The following is a 16,578-nucleotide window of genomic DNA, read 5'->3' on the forward strand; positions in this document are numbered from 1 at the left end:
GTCTATATCAGTTTCTGCCTAATGGTTGTTGCAGCACACGTATTTTAAACTAGAATGACGCAGGTTCAATAAATGCTTATTGAAAACGTCCCTATCGTTTTATTCTGTATATCTCTCTGAGAACAAGTGAGCATGAGTAACTGAGCGAAAAGACTAACCTATCATTTGGGGGTGTCTGGAATCATTCTGGACACCAATCCCTTGGTTTATGTTGTCTAAACGTGCAGATCCAATATAGATTTGTAGGCACTACACGACAGCATGCTTATAAGAGAGGGATTTCTTTGAATGTGAAGCCAAGCAAGCACATTGTTTATACACGGAGGGCTTCAGCTGGGTACAAAACCCAGCAAGGCTCACTATATTTATGAGGGAAGGGCTTTTTCCACTTTAAGAACCAACACTGCGCTAGACGTTAAGAGAAGCATCACCTGGGTCTAAAACCCAGCAGTGAGTCAGTCTTTTTATATGGCAGGGGCTTGACTGGGGTTTTGGCCAGCAGTGTAGACGTGTTTCTGCTAGTGTGGCTTCCTCTGTGTGTGAATGCCCTTGTGCACAGTTCTAGGGCCTGGGTCTGGCTCACGATTGTCCATGGAGGGATTGTGGGCGGTGGATTTTACAGCTGGAAAGTTTGCAGTCAGGGCTGAGTCACCTCTGCCTTCTCTGGCAGAAAACACAAGACATTCTTTACCCCAAGTTGGAAAAATATGACTGCGTTTCTGGATTTTTCGGCGGTTGAAATGTCCCTGGATCTGTGTCAAGGCACCGAGATGAATAGTCCAGCTGGGTTTGAAAAGCAGAGGCCTATCCAGGATAGATATTAAGGTTAAGAGATGCTCAGAGCTATTCAGTGAGCCACCTGGTGATGGGATCCCAGCTTCTAAAAACACAAGCGAAGTCCCAAAACATTGAGTCATATTTTAACGTATGTGAAAATGCAAAAGAAGGGAGATGAACTGCAGCTCCAGGGGGGTGTGGCGCGAGACCAGAGATGCCCCGCTAAATCCTGCCTGCAATCACAAAAGGGGGAACTCCTGGATTGCTGAACAGATCCCAGTGCTTCAGATAGGTGTGCAGGGTTTGGACTGTGTCAGCCACACCTCAGGTGTGGCTGACTTATGACTGACTACATACCATCCTTGATGGCTTTTCAAAGGCTTTAGCCTAACCTTACCAATGCTCCAGGCTGTCGAGAAATCTACCAATGTATCTTAGAGCCAACACTACCTTTTATGAGGCTGACGTCAATGAAAGACTGGTGAGAGGTACTGACTGTTATATGTTTTGTTGTGTTGTTTTAGGTCAGGTGTTTGATGCTTCAAAGGAACACCAAAATGAAGAACCAGCGAGTATGTCCCTTAGCGGCAATTCTTTGCCTTGTGCTCTCGGCCCTGTACAGAATCGAAGCTCAGCCAGGTAAGTCGTCGGCACCATCTTGAATTAGTTTTTGCTGTTTTCAAGAAAATAGACTTCTCTATTACTAGCGGGGAAACCTCTGCTCTTTTTGTACAAATCTAAGTTTGTTTTCTGTTAGAAATCCTCCTGTCCGGACCAATGCCACATTTCTTGTCATTTGTCTCTTCTCTCCTTCTTATCTTCAGTCTTTAAACCTTGTTTTTCCTTCTCTTGCCCACTCACATTGTTTCTGTCACCTTTCCATTTCACCCACCTGCAAGATGTATGTAGTTGAATATTTCCCTGCAGGCGTCACTCTGTCCTCACAAACCTGGTCTCTTGTATACATTTGCATCCCTCTCCCTCTTCCATTGTCTTGTTCTCGTATTTGCTTTAATTTCTATATCATATTCATGCTTTCTTCCTTCATCGCTGTATTTCTGTCTCCTCTGATTCTGTTGTCTCTCTCTCTCTCTCTCTGTCTCGCAGCTCAATTATTTTGTATTCTCACCCCTTCTCTACAAAATCTTATTTCAAGATTTGCCTTTTGTCTCTTTTTGCTACTCTTTTTATGAACCTCTGAACTTCTTTCCACCCATCTTTTTCCAGGATGTATAAATGCCCAACTAAGTCCAGTCGTTCGGTCTTCAGTGCCTGTCATCAAAAGGTCTGTGTGATTGGCAGTGTCTGGATATGGTCCTTGTATGTGCTCACCCCTTGTTGTGTCCTGGTGCGTAGAGACCCTAGGTGAACATGTGAGAGAGTCGTGGAGAGGGGGCTCCTGAAGAAGGGTAATCGAGCTGGAGTGGGGAGCTTTCCAGGTTTGAATGAAAGACACACCTGTGAATAACACGGCAGACTGACAGCCTAGACACCCAGTGCGCCACCATTTGGTTCAAAGGGGAAAAAGAGGAATGTGTTGAGTCAAGGAGAGCTAAAAGGTTCAACTCGCCCATGAAATATGTTGAGCACAATGTCGTTCATAAAAGGACCAAGTAGAAACTTTAAAAAGACAAATCAAAGGTTTCCAAGTAAGGGATTGTACTACTGAATACCGACACCAACAATATTGAAATCGAAGAATATCGAGGACAGATTATCGAAAGGTAGGCGCCTATAGGGAAGTATAGATTTAGCATTCCTAACTTTACATCTACATACCTTGATACATATGTACTGGATTGGTACATATCTGTCAAGTTAGGTATGGAAGATCAAGACTTACTTATCAATATTTTATTTTTGACATTCTGTCCCATCGATATTGTGGTTTCGATATTCAAACTGCACACCAAAGTAAGGACTCTCCCCTCCATTGACATAAGTGATCCCAAGAAGCCCTATTTGCAGCTCCCTAATCCTGGCGCACAGAAAGTGAGAAAGGAGTGCTTAACTCACCTCCAATCCTCCTATCAGTTTAGCAATGTTAAACTAGGGAGTCTTTTAACGTCTTATAGAAGGATGGGCTACATGTGCAACATAAAATGTACAATACGTGGGCAAACAAAAAGACCCCATGAAAGCCGTACTGGAAAGACATTTAGCAGGGAGACAATCTATCAAATAATCGAAAATATATTACCATTACCATACAACTGGGAGAGAGTTAAATATTCACAATCTTCATGAAAATCACGAAATTATTCCTATAGAAACATAAATAGTCCTTTTTTCTTCAGTGGTTTTCTTGTGACCCAAGAATAAAACATGCCATCTCATGCAGGTCCTAAAAAGCTAAGCACCTGTTTACCATTAATCCAGGTCTGTTTGATATTTTTTTCTGGGCACGGTGGACGGGTTGCAGCAGCACTGATCCCTGGAGTTAAATAATATAGTCAATTTCAGCTCAGGCGTTCACCAGAGCTGGGCTAAAACAGTGATCATAGGGCACGGATACGGATGCGGTGTGGTCGCCATAGACACAAGGGGCTTCCTTTTCCTGCAGGGCTAGTCTTGAGAAATCAATTGCAGGTTTAAGGCATGATTAAACTACCACTAAATGGAGAAAAAAAGTGTAAACCCATTCTAGGGTGTAAGCAGGCAGTACATAAAACGACCAATAGTACTTGTCAGGGTATATCTGTTTAACCCTTCAGTCCTGCAACTGGCAAAATCATCACCTGGTGCAAAATAAGGGCAAAATGGATAGTGAAGCTGCTGCCAGCCTTTTGTACTCACTGCCCCTCTCACAGCATTAGAGCTGTCAATGACAAGTGGCATTGTTGAAAACAGAGACTCAAGGTGTGCCCAGTGCTTCTGTGAGTGGCACGCACCAGTCAGTGGTCTGCAGCGAAATGGACAGATTTAGATAGGGCTTGTCAGAGTATAACACTCCTCTCAGATTCCATCACTCAACTTCCTTGCTGCATCAGTCATTGGTTAATATCTTCACCTCCTCAAGCTATGAACACCCTGCCAGTGCTGACAAAGGGTTGGAGGCTAAGCTTCTTACACCATTGCATCAAACAATAAAACAACTGCCCGTCCCTCTCCACCCCTTCAACTAGGATATCCTCACCTTCTGCTCCAATGCACCTCAGTTTAGATCGTGTTCGAAAGCCTCCTAGTGCTTTGGTCCATTGATCGTTCCTACAAAACATCAGGCGTTTGGACACAGTGAGTCCTGGTATTCCTTGGAAGTCTCCACAACAAGGTGACTACGAGGCCTAGTGCAGGAGTAATTGTTGCCTTTGCTCTGCAGTTCACATGTAGACACATGGTGGGCGTGCCTGTGGGGCATCAGAAGTGGTAAAGCAGCCTAGCTAGACGCAGGGGATGCCTGGTTTCACCTTGGAGATAACCAGAAAGGGACCATCTCACAGGGATAGCCAGGACGGGTTCCCCAGCGGTCTATAGCGCCGGAACACTTCCGAGTAGCTGTGCGCTGTATAAATGAAAATAACATATAGACATCAGGGATTAGACTACAGTGCCACATTTATATCAAAAGCCCATAAGAACATGTTTATTTGTGTATCCAGTTGGAGGGCATCTGAGAGTGACTGTAAGCACCAGATTGATCAGAATGTGTTGGACTGTTGTTGAGTACATGAATGTCTGCGGGACATTTCTTTGGTGTGAACCAAGTAATAGAAAGGTGTCTGTAATTGCATACTGTGGGGGTATGGGAGCAGAGGGCACAAGATGTAAAACAAACGTGGAAACTTCTGAAGTATGAGTAAAAATTCCTAAACCAATGTCTTGTTTTAAAGATCCTAAAAGTGTTGCTGCTGCAGATATTATATTTCTAGTGGATTCCTCTTGGAGCATTGGACAGGAGAATTTCCACGAAGTTCGCCAGTTTCTGTACAATGTGGTAAAACTCTTAGATGCGTCAGCAAATGAGCTTCGTTTTGCCCTGGTCCAGTACAGCGGGAATCCGCACACTGAGTTCCAACTGAACACCTGCCACTCTACAGAAGAAGTCCTCTTTCACATCTGGAATATGCCATATATTGGTGGAGGAACCAGGACTGGGCTCGGTCTGGAGCATATTATCCAGAACCTCCTGATAGCTCCTGCGGGTAGTCGAGCTCATGATCATGTCCCCCAAGTGGTAGTGGTCCTGACAGACGGACGCTCCCAGGATGACGTCGGACCACCGTCAGCTGTGCTCAAGTCTGCTGATGTCAATATGTTTGCCATTGGGGTGAAGGACGCAGAGGAAGCGGAGTTGGAGGAGATAGCCAGCCTGCCCTCTGAGAGGCACGTCTTCAGCTTGGAGGACTTCAGCTCCCTCAGCGGCATTGTAGACGACCTAGTGGCTACCGTGCTTGCCACTGTGATGTCGGAGATAAGTGGGGCAAAGGCAGCTCTAAGAGATATTTCAGGTAATGGTGAGCCACAAAACTGGGTCATTACCCTGTCTGATGTAAGAGAAGAGCTTCTAAGCACTTCCCTCACACTGGCTTTCTCTGTCCTACATCTCCTGTTGTTCACTGATTTCCTCCCTTTTATCCACTTATTTTCTTCTTGTAAACTGAGTTAGCCATGATTAGCTGTTTGAGGTAGACCTGTGAACGTGCAGTTCCAAGTTTTAACTCTGAAGCAGTTCCATCCTTCTGTGACATCCCCAGACATGTTGCCCCATATCTTAGACCATAGAAACTCTCCTTTTCAGCTGAGATGGAGAGCCTGGTCCTTACCCCTTCAAAGCAAGACGCAGCTTGGCCCACAGTGCAAGTGTCCTCATAGAGAAAAGGAGGCCACCTTGAAATGCTGTAACTCTCATTCACCACTGGGCAGGCGTTGGCTCTTCTCTTTGCCATTCCCTACACCAATCAAGAGTACTGCATTTGAGTCCCAAGCAACTTGCACGTGTCATTAGCTATGATCTTGTGTTTAGCATTGTGGCTTTTAAGTTCGGAGACCAGTATCTTCTCTTCGCTTCATCACCTCACATACTGTTTGATCCTGGGAAATTCTCTTAGTATCCAAGTTTCTCAGCTATCCGATGTGAATAGGCCCTTCCTCGCAAGGTGCTCCCAAAGGAAGCACAGATATTTATTGCAATTATTACATATATCGACTTTGAATATTGTTTCCAAGATGATGTATATGTCTGAGCAAAATTTCCTTGAGACCTTGAAAACAATGTCCTTTCTATATAATCCGGACTCCTATAAGGGAACAATCAGGAGCAGAAGCTAATTTTGAAACTAAAGCCAAACATAGAAAGCTATAAAACTATCCTAGGCCAGTTGTCAAAGACCCTGGTGAGTAGTGGCAACACCCGGTTATATCTGGCAACACAGCTTCTGTCACTATAAGTATATCACCTGCTTTTGACGCACGTCCAAGCAGAGGTAAAACCACAATAGGTACTAAACCTCTCGCAAGAGAGAAGGAACCTGGGATGGAGGACCCGAGAATGTTCTAACATAACAATGGGCCATTGGCCTAATCATTGTATATGATGCACACATGAAGGTTTTTTCCTGGGTAGATAAAAATTTTGTTTGTCCACCAATCTCGAAGTTATTCTCCCCCGTTAATGAAGGATGGATCAAATCATCGGTTTAGCAGAACGTGGCAAGACTATCCTGCCATAATGTAATCGCCGCAGTTTGGAGATTTCTTCAGCCTCATGAAAAAACTCCAAAGCCTGTTCATCTGGTGGGAAATGAGCGTGTGATTCCATGAAGCCCTCTCTTTCTAAAACCTAATACATTTAAAATGCCATGGACATTGCTAATTCATGAACCACCTTAAGAACAGGTTGCGGTCATCTGAAATGGAAGATCTTTGGATTTTTTGGGTCTCGATAACTGGATGGCATTAGAAGGAAGGAAATAAAAAGGCCGTGACACGTACGTATCCAACCTAGCCCTTTCACTGCTAACCTTCACTTTCTCCTCAACTGTGTAATAAGCACTGTTTTTCTTTTTCAGCCACTCCATCTTCCTTCATCGTTGTACATTTAAAATGCAATGTTGTGTTTTCATTTATTTTCATTCGTTGATGATGTGATTATCCAACCTTGCTGTTTCTTGGATCACAGTTTATCAGAGTGTAATCTGCGACTTATAGTTTGCCCAAACACACACCTGGGTGGTGAGAAAGGAGGTCAGGAAAGAGAATGGTCCTAGTGTTATTGGGGTGTAGAGGTTTTCACTGCTGCATACCTTTTCCTGGCTTCCAAATCCCCATTAAGCCAAAGGTATCTGTCTTTAATACAGCAGGTCAGTCCTCCTTGGGCTGCTTCAAGGTGATGCTCAGAACAAATGGAATTTGGCTTTTATGGTCTGAGGATGTCCGGCATTGGACTTTGTTGATTGGATTATAAAGTTAGAAAAAATCTGATGAGGGACCCAATTAACAGTTCATGTTGGAGGTAGGAACTCAATGCTTAGAGACAACCTTCTCTGGATCTTGGAGCTCATGCAGGTCAGGCTCAAGTTGGAAGCGGTCTTCATTGGAACTGAAGGTCTTCTACTGACTGAAGAGATCTGGTAATGGAACCAAGTGGGTTACTCTTGCTAAGGTGTGAGATGCAACCTCTGAAGTGGTCCTAGTGTGAAACCAGAGGAGTTGTAGAGATTGGCACTTGGGATGTAGTGTGAAAGAAGTATGAAAATGGAATGGAGGGGCTTAAAATGAAGAGGTACGGTGATGGTTCTTGGGTTGAGATGTAAAGTCTAAAGAAGTAAGTAAGTAAGTAAGTAATGGGACCAAGTGGATAATGGAACCAACGGGGTAGTGGAGGTTGAAATATGGGATTAGAAGTGGTATGATAAAGCAACGGAACTGTAGAAGTCATTCAGGTTGGATGATGTAATATAGGAATTAGGAACCGAGAGGGAATACTTCCTAGAGTGCAATACTGATGACAATGTGAGCTGGGAGTGGAGTGCTTTGCGGGAGGTAAATGCATTACATTGTCACACTAGCCTTGGTGATGCAATAGAAGGGTTACCGTTGGTTGGGTTTGCGGCACATCCACTTCAGAAGGTTAAGCTCAAAAGTTGTGCGTAAGAATGCAAGTTGGAACTGAATATATAGGCACGGTGATTCAATGGCAGACCAGGGAAGCTGGCTTGTGTTTTGGCTGCAACCGGTTAGAGGTTCAGTTGAAGGAGCATTGGTGTTTGAGATTGGGTACCTTGCTGAAGGAGAACTGGGGGCAAAATAGAGAGAAATTAAGGTGCAGTAAGCATTCCGTGGGGAAAGTTAGGCTAAAGCAGGTATTCATTTATTAGGAAAAATTTTAATTGTATGATTTCAAAATGGTGTACACAGTTAGACCCCTGCCTTCCTGACGGCAGTGACGTCAAGATGAATAAGCCGCATCAGTAAAGATTCTCAGACACCTTGTAGGATGATGAAGGACTGTTGCCAGCCCATTATCCATCGCCAAGATGCGTGTGAGCGGAAACCGAGATTACATTATGGCTGGAAGTTATTTCTCAGGTACCCACCACTGTCTGTACTCAACAGCTGCTCGCAGTACTCTCGTATAATTACCAGAGTGACCAGAAGGCTGAAGCTGGATAATCACGTCATGAATGCTTTGAACACTGTGGTTTAACACGAGTCTGCATTGCTTAGTTGAATAACTGCATTACCAGATCCATATCCATTGGAAATCACCTGTGCATTCAGCGGTCATCAATGGAAGAGCTCTTGAGGCACGTGATTCTGCCTCTTGCAGTGACCCTATGTAGATTAGTTACCCAATACCAGACCAATGTCCGCCATTTTTGTACCTTGAGGTATCAATAAAGTGGAAAGCTAGGCTCATTTGCATGCTGAACTGGCCACGCTCTATTCAGCTTCTAGCCTTTCAACTATTTGCATAACCCCGCCTGGTAAAACAAGAGAATTCTTCCCTTTAGTGCTATCCCAAAACACAACTGGCAAACTTGAAGATAATTTTTATAAAAGCAGCTACATGCTGTGTTTTATGCTTCAGTCTGCACGCTTCACACGTATGACGTCAGTGAACAGAAGCCCAGCAACCAGTGAAGAACATAATCTAGTGATCTAGCGTTCAATCGGGTTACAGTAGAGAAAGAACTTGTATTTAACCACTGTTTAATTTACAAGAAGCAGCATAGCCACCATTTTACGCAAACCACTATCTTGTTTGTGGGGTTTACACAGGGCACCAGCAATTATGCGGCAGGGGAGGCCCAAATTATGTGGCAAAGATGACTACATTACCAAGAAAATACAAAATACGTAGAGTAATGCAGCACATTTTGTGATAGTACTATTTCATTATTTTTTCATTTTTACACTTAACATAGGCTGCACCTTATTGATGCCAGTTTAACACCTAACTATTGCAATAAACAACTGAAAGGTGATCAATCAACTTTTGAAAAAGTGCCTTCCACAGTGCAGCAAAACGTGTTGCTACGTTTTTAGTAACTTTTGAACCGTTTCACCTAAAAACATTTTTGTTAAAATCTGCAGCTTTGCAGCAGATGATGAATTACGTGTTAAAAGAGGCAAGTCCATAATTATACGAAAAATGCCTTAGCCACACAATTGTATAATTCCAGTGGCTTTGGCTTTACCCTTGATTAAGTGCACTTGGTTATTGAACTTTGAGAAGGTGTAGGGGGCGGGGATGAACATGAGGTAGCGATCATGTATGGTATACGCATTGCTTTGGACTCATACCGTCCAAGAACTATGTAGATCCATTAAAAAACCTGAATCATCCCTGGCCACCATCACTTCAGCCATCAATCAGTAGTGCCCACAATGCTCTCCCCCGGACTCTTCAGTCTGCTGGGCAGCAGCTACATCTAAAACAGTAAGGACACTTCTGGGCACATGCTATATAACAAGAGATCTGGCATGAGTTCATGAATGAAAATAAACAGAGAAGGCAAGTACTGTCCTGTTAGTAAACTAAAATGGGTACATAGCAGGTAGACTAAATAAGAGAAAGGTTGCTTGTGAGATGAAATCACCAATCTGACATATGACCGACTCTGCGTCTGTCCTTTTAGCATTTAGAAGTATTCGTCTGTTGGTGTCATTGTAGCCTAGTGGGGTTCGTATCCAAATTTCATAATAATATGTGCAAATTCAGTAAAGACAATAAAAAAAATGAAATTTGTCCTGTGGAATTGCTAACTCGTGTCTCATTCCTCATCCTCTTCCATTGATGCTCTGAAACCGATGTGTGTGGTAAATAATGCTTCCTGGTGAGCTCCTATTCAATCATGATGCAGAACGCCAAAGACAATGTCATTCTATTCAATGGGCTTGTGTTTGATATTTTCGTGCAGTTGACGCAATGGACATTTCCCCATGCTTTTGAGTGATGTCATTTGATATTGTTATAGCTATGTCACTTTGCGTCCTTGGTAATAACTGTCCAAGCCACTGCCTATTCCAAGCATTCATTTTGGCCAAGATGGCTGCAGTTGCCCAGGGCTTCATCCTGGTAGCAACTACTGCTCTATGTAACTCTGGTTGAAGGATTGTTTTTCTGAGATCTTGCGGCATCCTTTAATGGAGGTATATTTTTCAAAACGAGATGCAATGGATATGTGTCTTAAGCAGGACATACCTACTCCTCTCCACATAGTGCAGATGTGCTGTGGTGCTTCACTTGTGCCTAAGTACAAAGTCATAGCTCTTGGGGAAATGTCCAAGATTGCCCACTGTACCGTGTTTCTTACTGGGATTTAAAGAAACATGTCCGCACACTGAACAACTGCATGATATCACCACATTTTAATGCTTTCACCGTTTTTGCCTTTCTTTTCCCTCCCTCTTTTGTCTGTTTTGTTATTCTTTTTATTTTGAAGCCAAAGAGTCTGCCGACCTCGTCTTCCTAATCGATGGATCAAGCAACAGTGGACGTAGCGGTTTCCCTGCCATACGCAATTTTCTCATCAACTTCATTGATGGTCTGGAGGTTGGGGAGAACCAGATCAGAGTTGGGGTTGTTCAGTATAGCAATGATCCCAGCACGGAATTCACACTGAATGACTATTCCACCAAGGCTGAAGTACTGGATGCTGTGAAGGCACTTAGGCTCCGTGGCGGTGATGAGGCCAACATCGGTGCAGCTCTGGATTTTGTGGTGGAGAACCACTTCACCCAGCAGGCAGGCAGCAGGCGGCAAGAGGGTGTTCCCCAGACATTAGTGCTGATCAGCGCCGGACAGTCTAGCGATGAAATTAGGGAGGGATCAAATGCATTGAAGCGGGCTAGTGTAATCACGTTTGCTATTGGTGCAGCAACGGCTGACAACGAAGAGCTGAAGCAGATTGCCACGGATGAAAGCTTTGTGTTTTTCGCCCCAGATTTCCGAGTCTTGGGTGATCTTCAGGAGCAGCTATTGCCTTATATTTCTGGTGTGGCACAGAGAACCATAGTTTTGCAAGCCCCAACCATTATCACAGAAGGTATGTATGAATTTGTAAAAGGTACATTGATTTCTAGGTGTGAGGTATGTATAGACGCCCCCGGAGGTACTTTACTCACTTAGTGTGTGACTTGTGTGTCCAAATATAATTCGTCACTTCTGGAATGAATGTAGTCTGAGATAGAAAATGTTCTCCACAACATAATTCTACCTTGGTGAAGGGAGTGCACTTTTTACAGCATACCATATTTTCATCTTTATGGTAGCTCCCCAGTAGACAAGAAGTCATAAGTTACTGGAAGTGACGCCACTCCTGTCCTGTAGGTGCTCAGTGTATTGAGGCGTCAGATATTTATTTTAATACTGCGGACGAAGAAGCTATCTTGTGGGAGATGGATCAAACTGAGAATGAGCTTTCTTAGGGATATCTGCCATTTTAACACATGATTGGCTACATTCAATCTGGGGATTTCTATGCGGTTCTGAAACCACACTAGAGAGGAACCAGGAATATGGTACAGCTGTGGAAGTACCACATGGTTGTCAGTAAAGTACAAGAGGATCACATTAATCCATGGATATTTTCTTAAAAAGGTAATGATGTTAGATTGAGGGGAAGGAGTATAGTTTAGCAAAAGCCAAAAGTAGACGTCCTCACAATTGAAGCCTGCCATAGTCTCTTTGTACATTTGTTGAAGCTATGATGTTCTTGACAAACCCTGAGGGTCCAAGGGAAAAGCATGAGAAGTGCACTGTAGGCATTTAACTGTCTAGTACGGCAAGTTTGGCTACTATTATATGACATTGCACTTCACACTTTCTTAATTTTTCTAAATTTGCTGGCTGCTTCTTTGGTGATTCTATTTTTTTCACGTTTTCAATACCAAATTGTCAGATTAATAATAATCTCAATGTAAAATTAATCTGATTGTAGTCTACACAATCCAATGCCAAACTGCAATATTTTGTGGTGCATTTTGGTGGAAGGGAGAGGATGTGGCACAGAAGCCAGAGCTGCCCACTCAGGACCTGGGGATCCGGGTCCACGTCTCGGCGTCGCCTCAACATCTAGTGATTCTGGGCAAATCACTTAATCTCTCTATGCCCATGGACAGCGTCTGGATAGCCTAGAGGTGATAAGGTGTGATATATAAATCTGCAAGTTATTTAAATTAATTTATGTAATCAGGTAAGTGGCAATAGAAAAATTACTTTATGACAATTTCATTACACAGAGGAAGTAGGGATGGTAATGACTTTTCACAATAAAGTACACACAAAAAACAGCGTTAGAAAGCTTTGTTTTGCTTTTGATCAACAGCCTCTTTCATACCTTGGGATAGTTTTAACGTAATTTTCCATGGTGGATTGCTGTACTCTGGAAACAGTAACCATAATTCTAGAGTCAACCATAGGTCAAGGTTCTGATGTGAGGAATATATTACACCACTTTACTACAAATAAACATGAATCTGTGGCAAATGTAAAACAATTGCTGGTGTCCCACTCATCACAAAGGTATTTTAGTCCACATTTTAAAGACGTTGAGTGCCAAAAAACGACGCTGTTTTCTCATTTCGACTTTAGAGATCTAAGCTAGGAGGGCATGCCTGAACAAGGTTAATCCTGTTGGTTTTGTAATGGGTGTAACGTACACTTTCACACTTTGACTGTGGTTAAAAAACAGACATTTGGAATGGATTCTGTCTGGGCAGGACAGCTCACAGGAGTCATAGTTGATCCATTTTTGGTGTTGTGTATTCATTTTTGGCAGACTGAATACTTGCGATGTATGGATGATGTTGATGTGTGCAGTTGTGCTGCACCCCTTTGTGAAATGTGGAGCAATATAGCCATAGAAAACTAACCACACATCCCGCAAGAAATTTGGACCAATGTGGAAATAAGACTCCAAAGCATGTCACTCTTAGCATGTAGGTTCAAACATGCTTTGTGAAGAAGAAGATCATTTTATCTCCACTGTTTGAACTGCTTCTGCTGAATATGTGCCTTTTTGACCTTTTGCTGATCAACTTTGCCCAATCTAGGCACTCTAATGCCCACTGGTATTCTCAAAAATGGTAAACTTATGATGGCATAAATGGATGCCAAACAGGACTCTACTGACTAATTGGCCAATTTCATGCGAAAGGTAGCACAAGGCTCCTTTTATTTTTATCCCTTGGTTGACGCCATGGGTTTTTCCCATTCACTGGATACTTCAGAAAGAGCAATGAAGCAGTAAAAAGAGAAACATTTCCTGGTAGCCATCTTGTCTCCCGTCAGCCATCTTGGCTAAAGCAGTCAATCTCCAGTTAGTTCTCCCTTTGCATTACCTAATTCACTCAAGTTCAGAGTGATGTCAAAATGGAGTCAACGTTAACAAAGTTAAGTGTATAAGTGATTAAGTATTTTGGAACTTTAGAGCTTAAGAAATGTACCAATCTCAAGGTCAAATTAAAATACACCTCTTCCAACTCATACCATATTGAAGTGTTGACTCCTTGCAATGAAGAGCTGTTCCTTGCTGGTAGGAACACTATTTACCCAAAGTGAGAGACAGAGCCTGCACCATGTCCTTCGGCGATTTGGATGCATCTGTTTATTCAAGATCCCAAGTCCTGCACTTTTGCTGTGGTTGGTGCCTTGGCACCGTCCTAGAAATGTGTTTTTTTTTTTAGATTCACGACTAGCTCTACTGCGCCTGGCAGCTATTTGTAAAGGTATTTCAGAGACGGAGGTGACTTTAGTACATCAAATGAGGCACATACCAGTAACCAGTGAGCAGTAACTGTTCTGCTACCCCTTGTAAATGACAGACTTGGAGAAATATTTTTAACTGATATGAGAGCAGCCCAACCTTCCTTTCCAGTTTATCCAGTTTCTCTGCTCACAAGATCTTCATTCGAGCTCTTCAAATTTGCATCAATCTTGGCATCCTCCAAGGCTACTTGAAAATGTGTAACTTCATTCAGCAAGTGTCAGCAACCTCCTCACATTTAGATCTTTTAGTCTCAGAAACAATTTTTCTTTGTTCAACCACCCCTGAACGTCTACCCGAGCTCTACCATACTGTGGCTTGGGAAGAGGTTTGGGGGCATATTGCACTATGCAATATGTTCTAATTAGTGCTGCGGAAGGCTGATCATATTTTTGCTGAGGGTAGATTGGGTCATATCACAAGGTCACATCTGAAATGATGCCCCTTGGTGTAATTTTATGATCACATGATGCCAATTAATGTACTCCAGATTGGCTAATTTTTGTAAGGGCATCCGTGAATTAAATGTACAATTCCAAAATACAAACATATTCCTCAAAAGTTCTTCCCAGTAACTTGCAGGACTTTCCAGCTTGGTATTTGGGCAGCCCATAGTAAGTTCAAAGAAATCTCTGATGTAATTTTATGGAGTAACAAAAGCCTTTGTCCAGGCACTAAGTAAGGAATAATTGTGTTAGTATGTGATTTCCTCCAACAAATTTCACAGTGATGCAGGCTTTGAAAGGCCACTGCATGCACAGTACTAAAGAATCTAAAAGATGGATGTAAGACGGCTGTAAAGAGACCCATGCACTTACTCCATGTTATGGGGTCCTGTCAATTAAGAAGGTAACATGAGGCATATAACTTTCTTTAGACAGTCACCTTTAGAAAATTCTGTCACACTGCTCGATTTTGTAGATCAGTTCTAAACTTCTCTAGGCACATTCGCATCAGATCTAATAATGTTGATGGAACTGGTTAAAATAGGAATCAGAATCATAACATAGGACAAGATCTTCTTGAAAAGTGGCTTAAGTAACAAACATGTTTAAAGAACTTACAAACCAAAGGGCAGATAGGGATTTGTGATATAAGTGGGGTAGTAGGAATATGGCTGGAGATCCAGGAGGGAAATGGACATAAAAATCCATAATTTTCTATGCAATCCTGCTTTATAGGAGAATTGTGATTTATTGAGAGGCCATGCATACTGATTGCTTTGTGTGTTGTTACCCACAGTTGTCGAAGTCAACAAGAGAGACATAGTGTTCCTAATCGATGGCACGGCTGCAATGGGAAATGTCAACTTCGGTCCTGTCCGTGATTTCGTCACCAAGCTAATCCAGAGATTAGAAATCGGACCTAATCTTGTTCAAGTGGCTGTGGCCCAATATGCAAACAACCCTAAGGCAGAGTTCTATTTTAACACACATTCCACCAAGAAAGATGTGGTAGCAAACCTTAAGAAGCTGCGACCGATGGGAGGTGGCCCCCTGAATACTGGCGCTGCACTGAACTATGTCCGGAATACCTTCTTCACTTCTTCTGCTGGCAGTAGGATCGCAGAGCGTGTTCCCCAGTTCCTTGTCCTCATTACCGGAGGCAAGTCCCGAGATGACGTGACTGAGGCATCCCGAATGCTTAAGCAGGACAACTTTGTGGCTTTCGCTGTTGGTGCACATAGAGCAGATAGTGCGGAACTACAGCAAATTGCCTTTGATGCATCACTGGTCTTCACCCCAACCGAGTTCCGTGCCGCCCCACTGCAAGGCATCCTGCCCGCTGTGCTGTCGCCACTGAAATCTCTCACGACGGTGATCACAGTTGAAGAACCAACTGAAGGTATGCATGTCTTTGAGTGTATTTTCATGACTTTATTCTTCTCTGGAGCATATTCACCACATCATGCTCTATATTTATTTCAGGATTTTCAAGCTTGTGTTTGAAAACAGTATGAGTGCCAATTTGCAAGAACCTGTAATGTGCTTTGGTGCTCACAGTGTTCAATGACTGATTTTTTTTTATCATGTGCTTCACAACTTTGACACCGTTTTCTCTCACTCAGTCACTCACTGAAGACGTGGGCATATAAATATTCACTTAGCATTAGCAGCACTTACAGTTTAGTGTTACCATTTCCAAACAAAAATAACACATTGTGAAGAAAATCACAGAGTGGGTTTTCCTTAGTGATCATTTAATACCCATAGCTTCTGCTCTTGCTTTGGCCTGAAGTGGAATCCATCAATGGTGAGTTACAGATTTCCACAGGCATATAGACTGCCTATTTTCTAATGCAAAATATGCTGTCTGTTTGTCACATATTGTTTTACTCATCATAACAATAACATTTGTTAACATAAATGGATCTTATTCTCTGCACTAGGATCTCATTGGTTCTTTTAGTTGTCTGTCACTCTGCAAGTGATAGGAAGTGTCAGTGGGGGTCAAGGCTTCCTTATACTAAGCCTGTTGTAGAGCTCAGTTTGATCCTTCTACTGCAGGAGGACAAGCCATCATACCTTTCCACACAGGCTGTCTTATGACAGAGGACAGGCTAAGAAAGAAAGGCTGAAACACAGTTAAT

At 42.9% G+C, this 16,578-nt stretch overlaps 1 protein-coding gene across 1 annotated transcript in view; it reads left to right on the forward strand.

Moving 5' to 3' along the window:
- The window catches only part of COL6A3 (collagen type VI alpha 3 chain), a 294,883-nt gene that overhangs the window by 62,196 nt on the left and 216,109 nt on the right, over window positions 1-16,578 (forward strand). Inside the window, exons 2-5 of the mRNA XM_085645092.1 lie at window positions 1,302-1,416; window positions 4,608-5,225; window positions 10,665-11,267; window positions 15,231-15,833. Coding sequence (XP_085501218.1) covers window positions 1,314-1,416; window positions 4,608-5,225; window positions 10,665-11,267; window positions 15,231-15,833 — 1,927 coding nt within the window. The 5' untranslated portion in view covers window positions 1,302-1,313. The remainder of the gene's footprint in view (window positions 1-1,301; window positions 1,417-4,607; window positions 5,226-10,664; window positions 11,268-15,230; window positions 15,834-16,578) is intronic.

The sequence above is a fragment of the Triturus cristatus genome, chromosome 3_1 (genome assembly GCF_964204655.1).
Source record: "Triturus cristatus chromosome 3_1, aTriCri1.1, whole genome shotgun sequence".
Taxonomy (NCBI): Eukaryota; Metazoa; Chordata; class Amphibia; order Caudata; family Salamandridae; genus Triturus; species Triturus cristatus.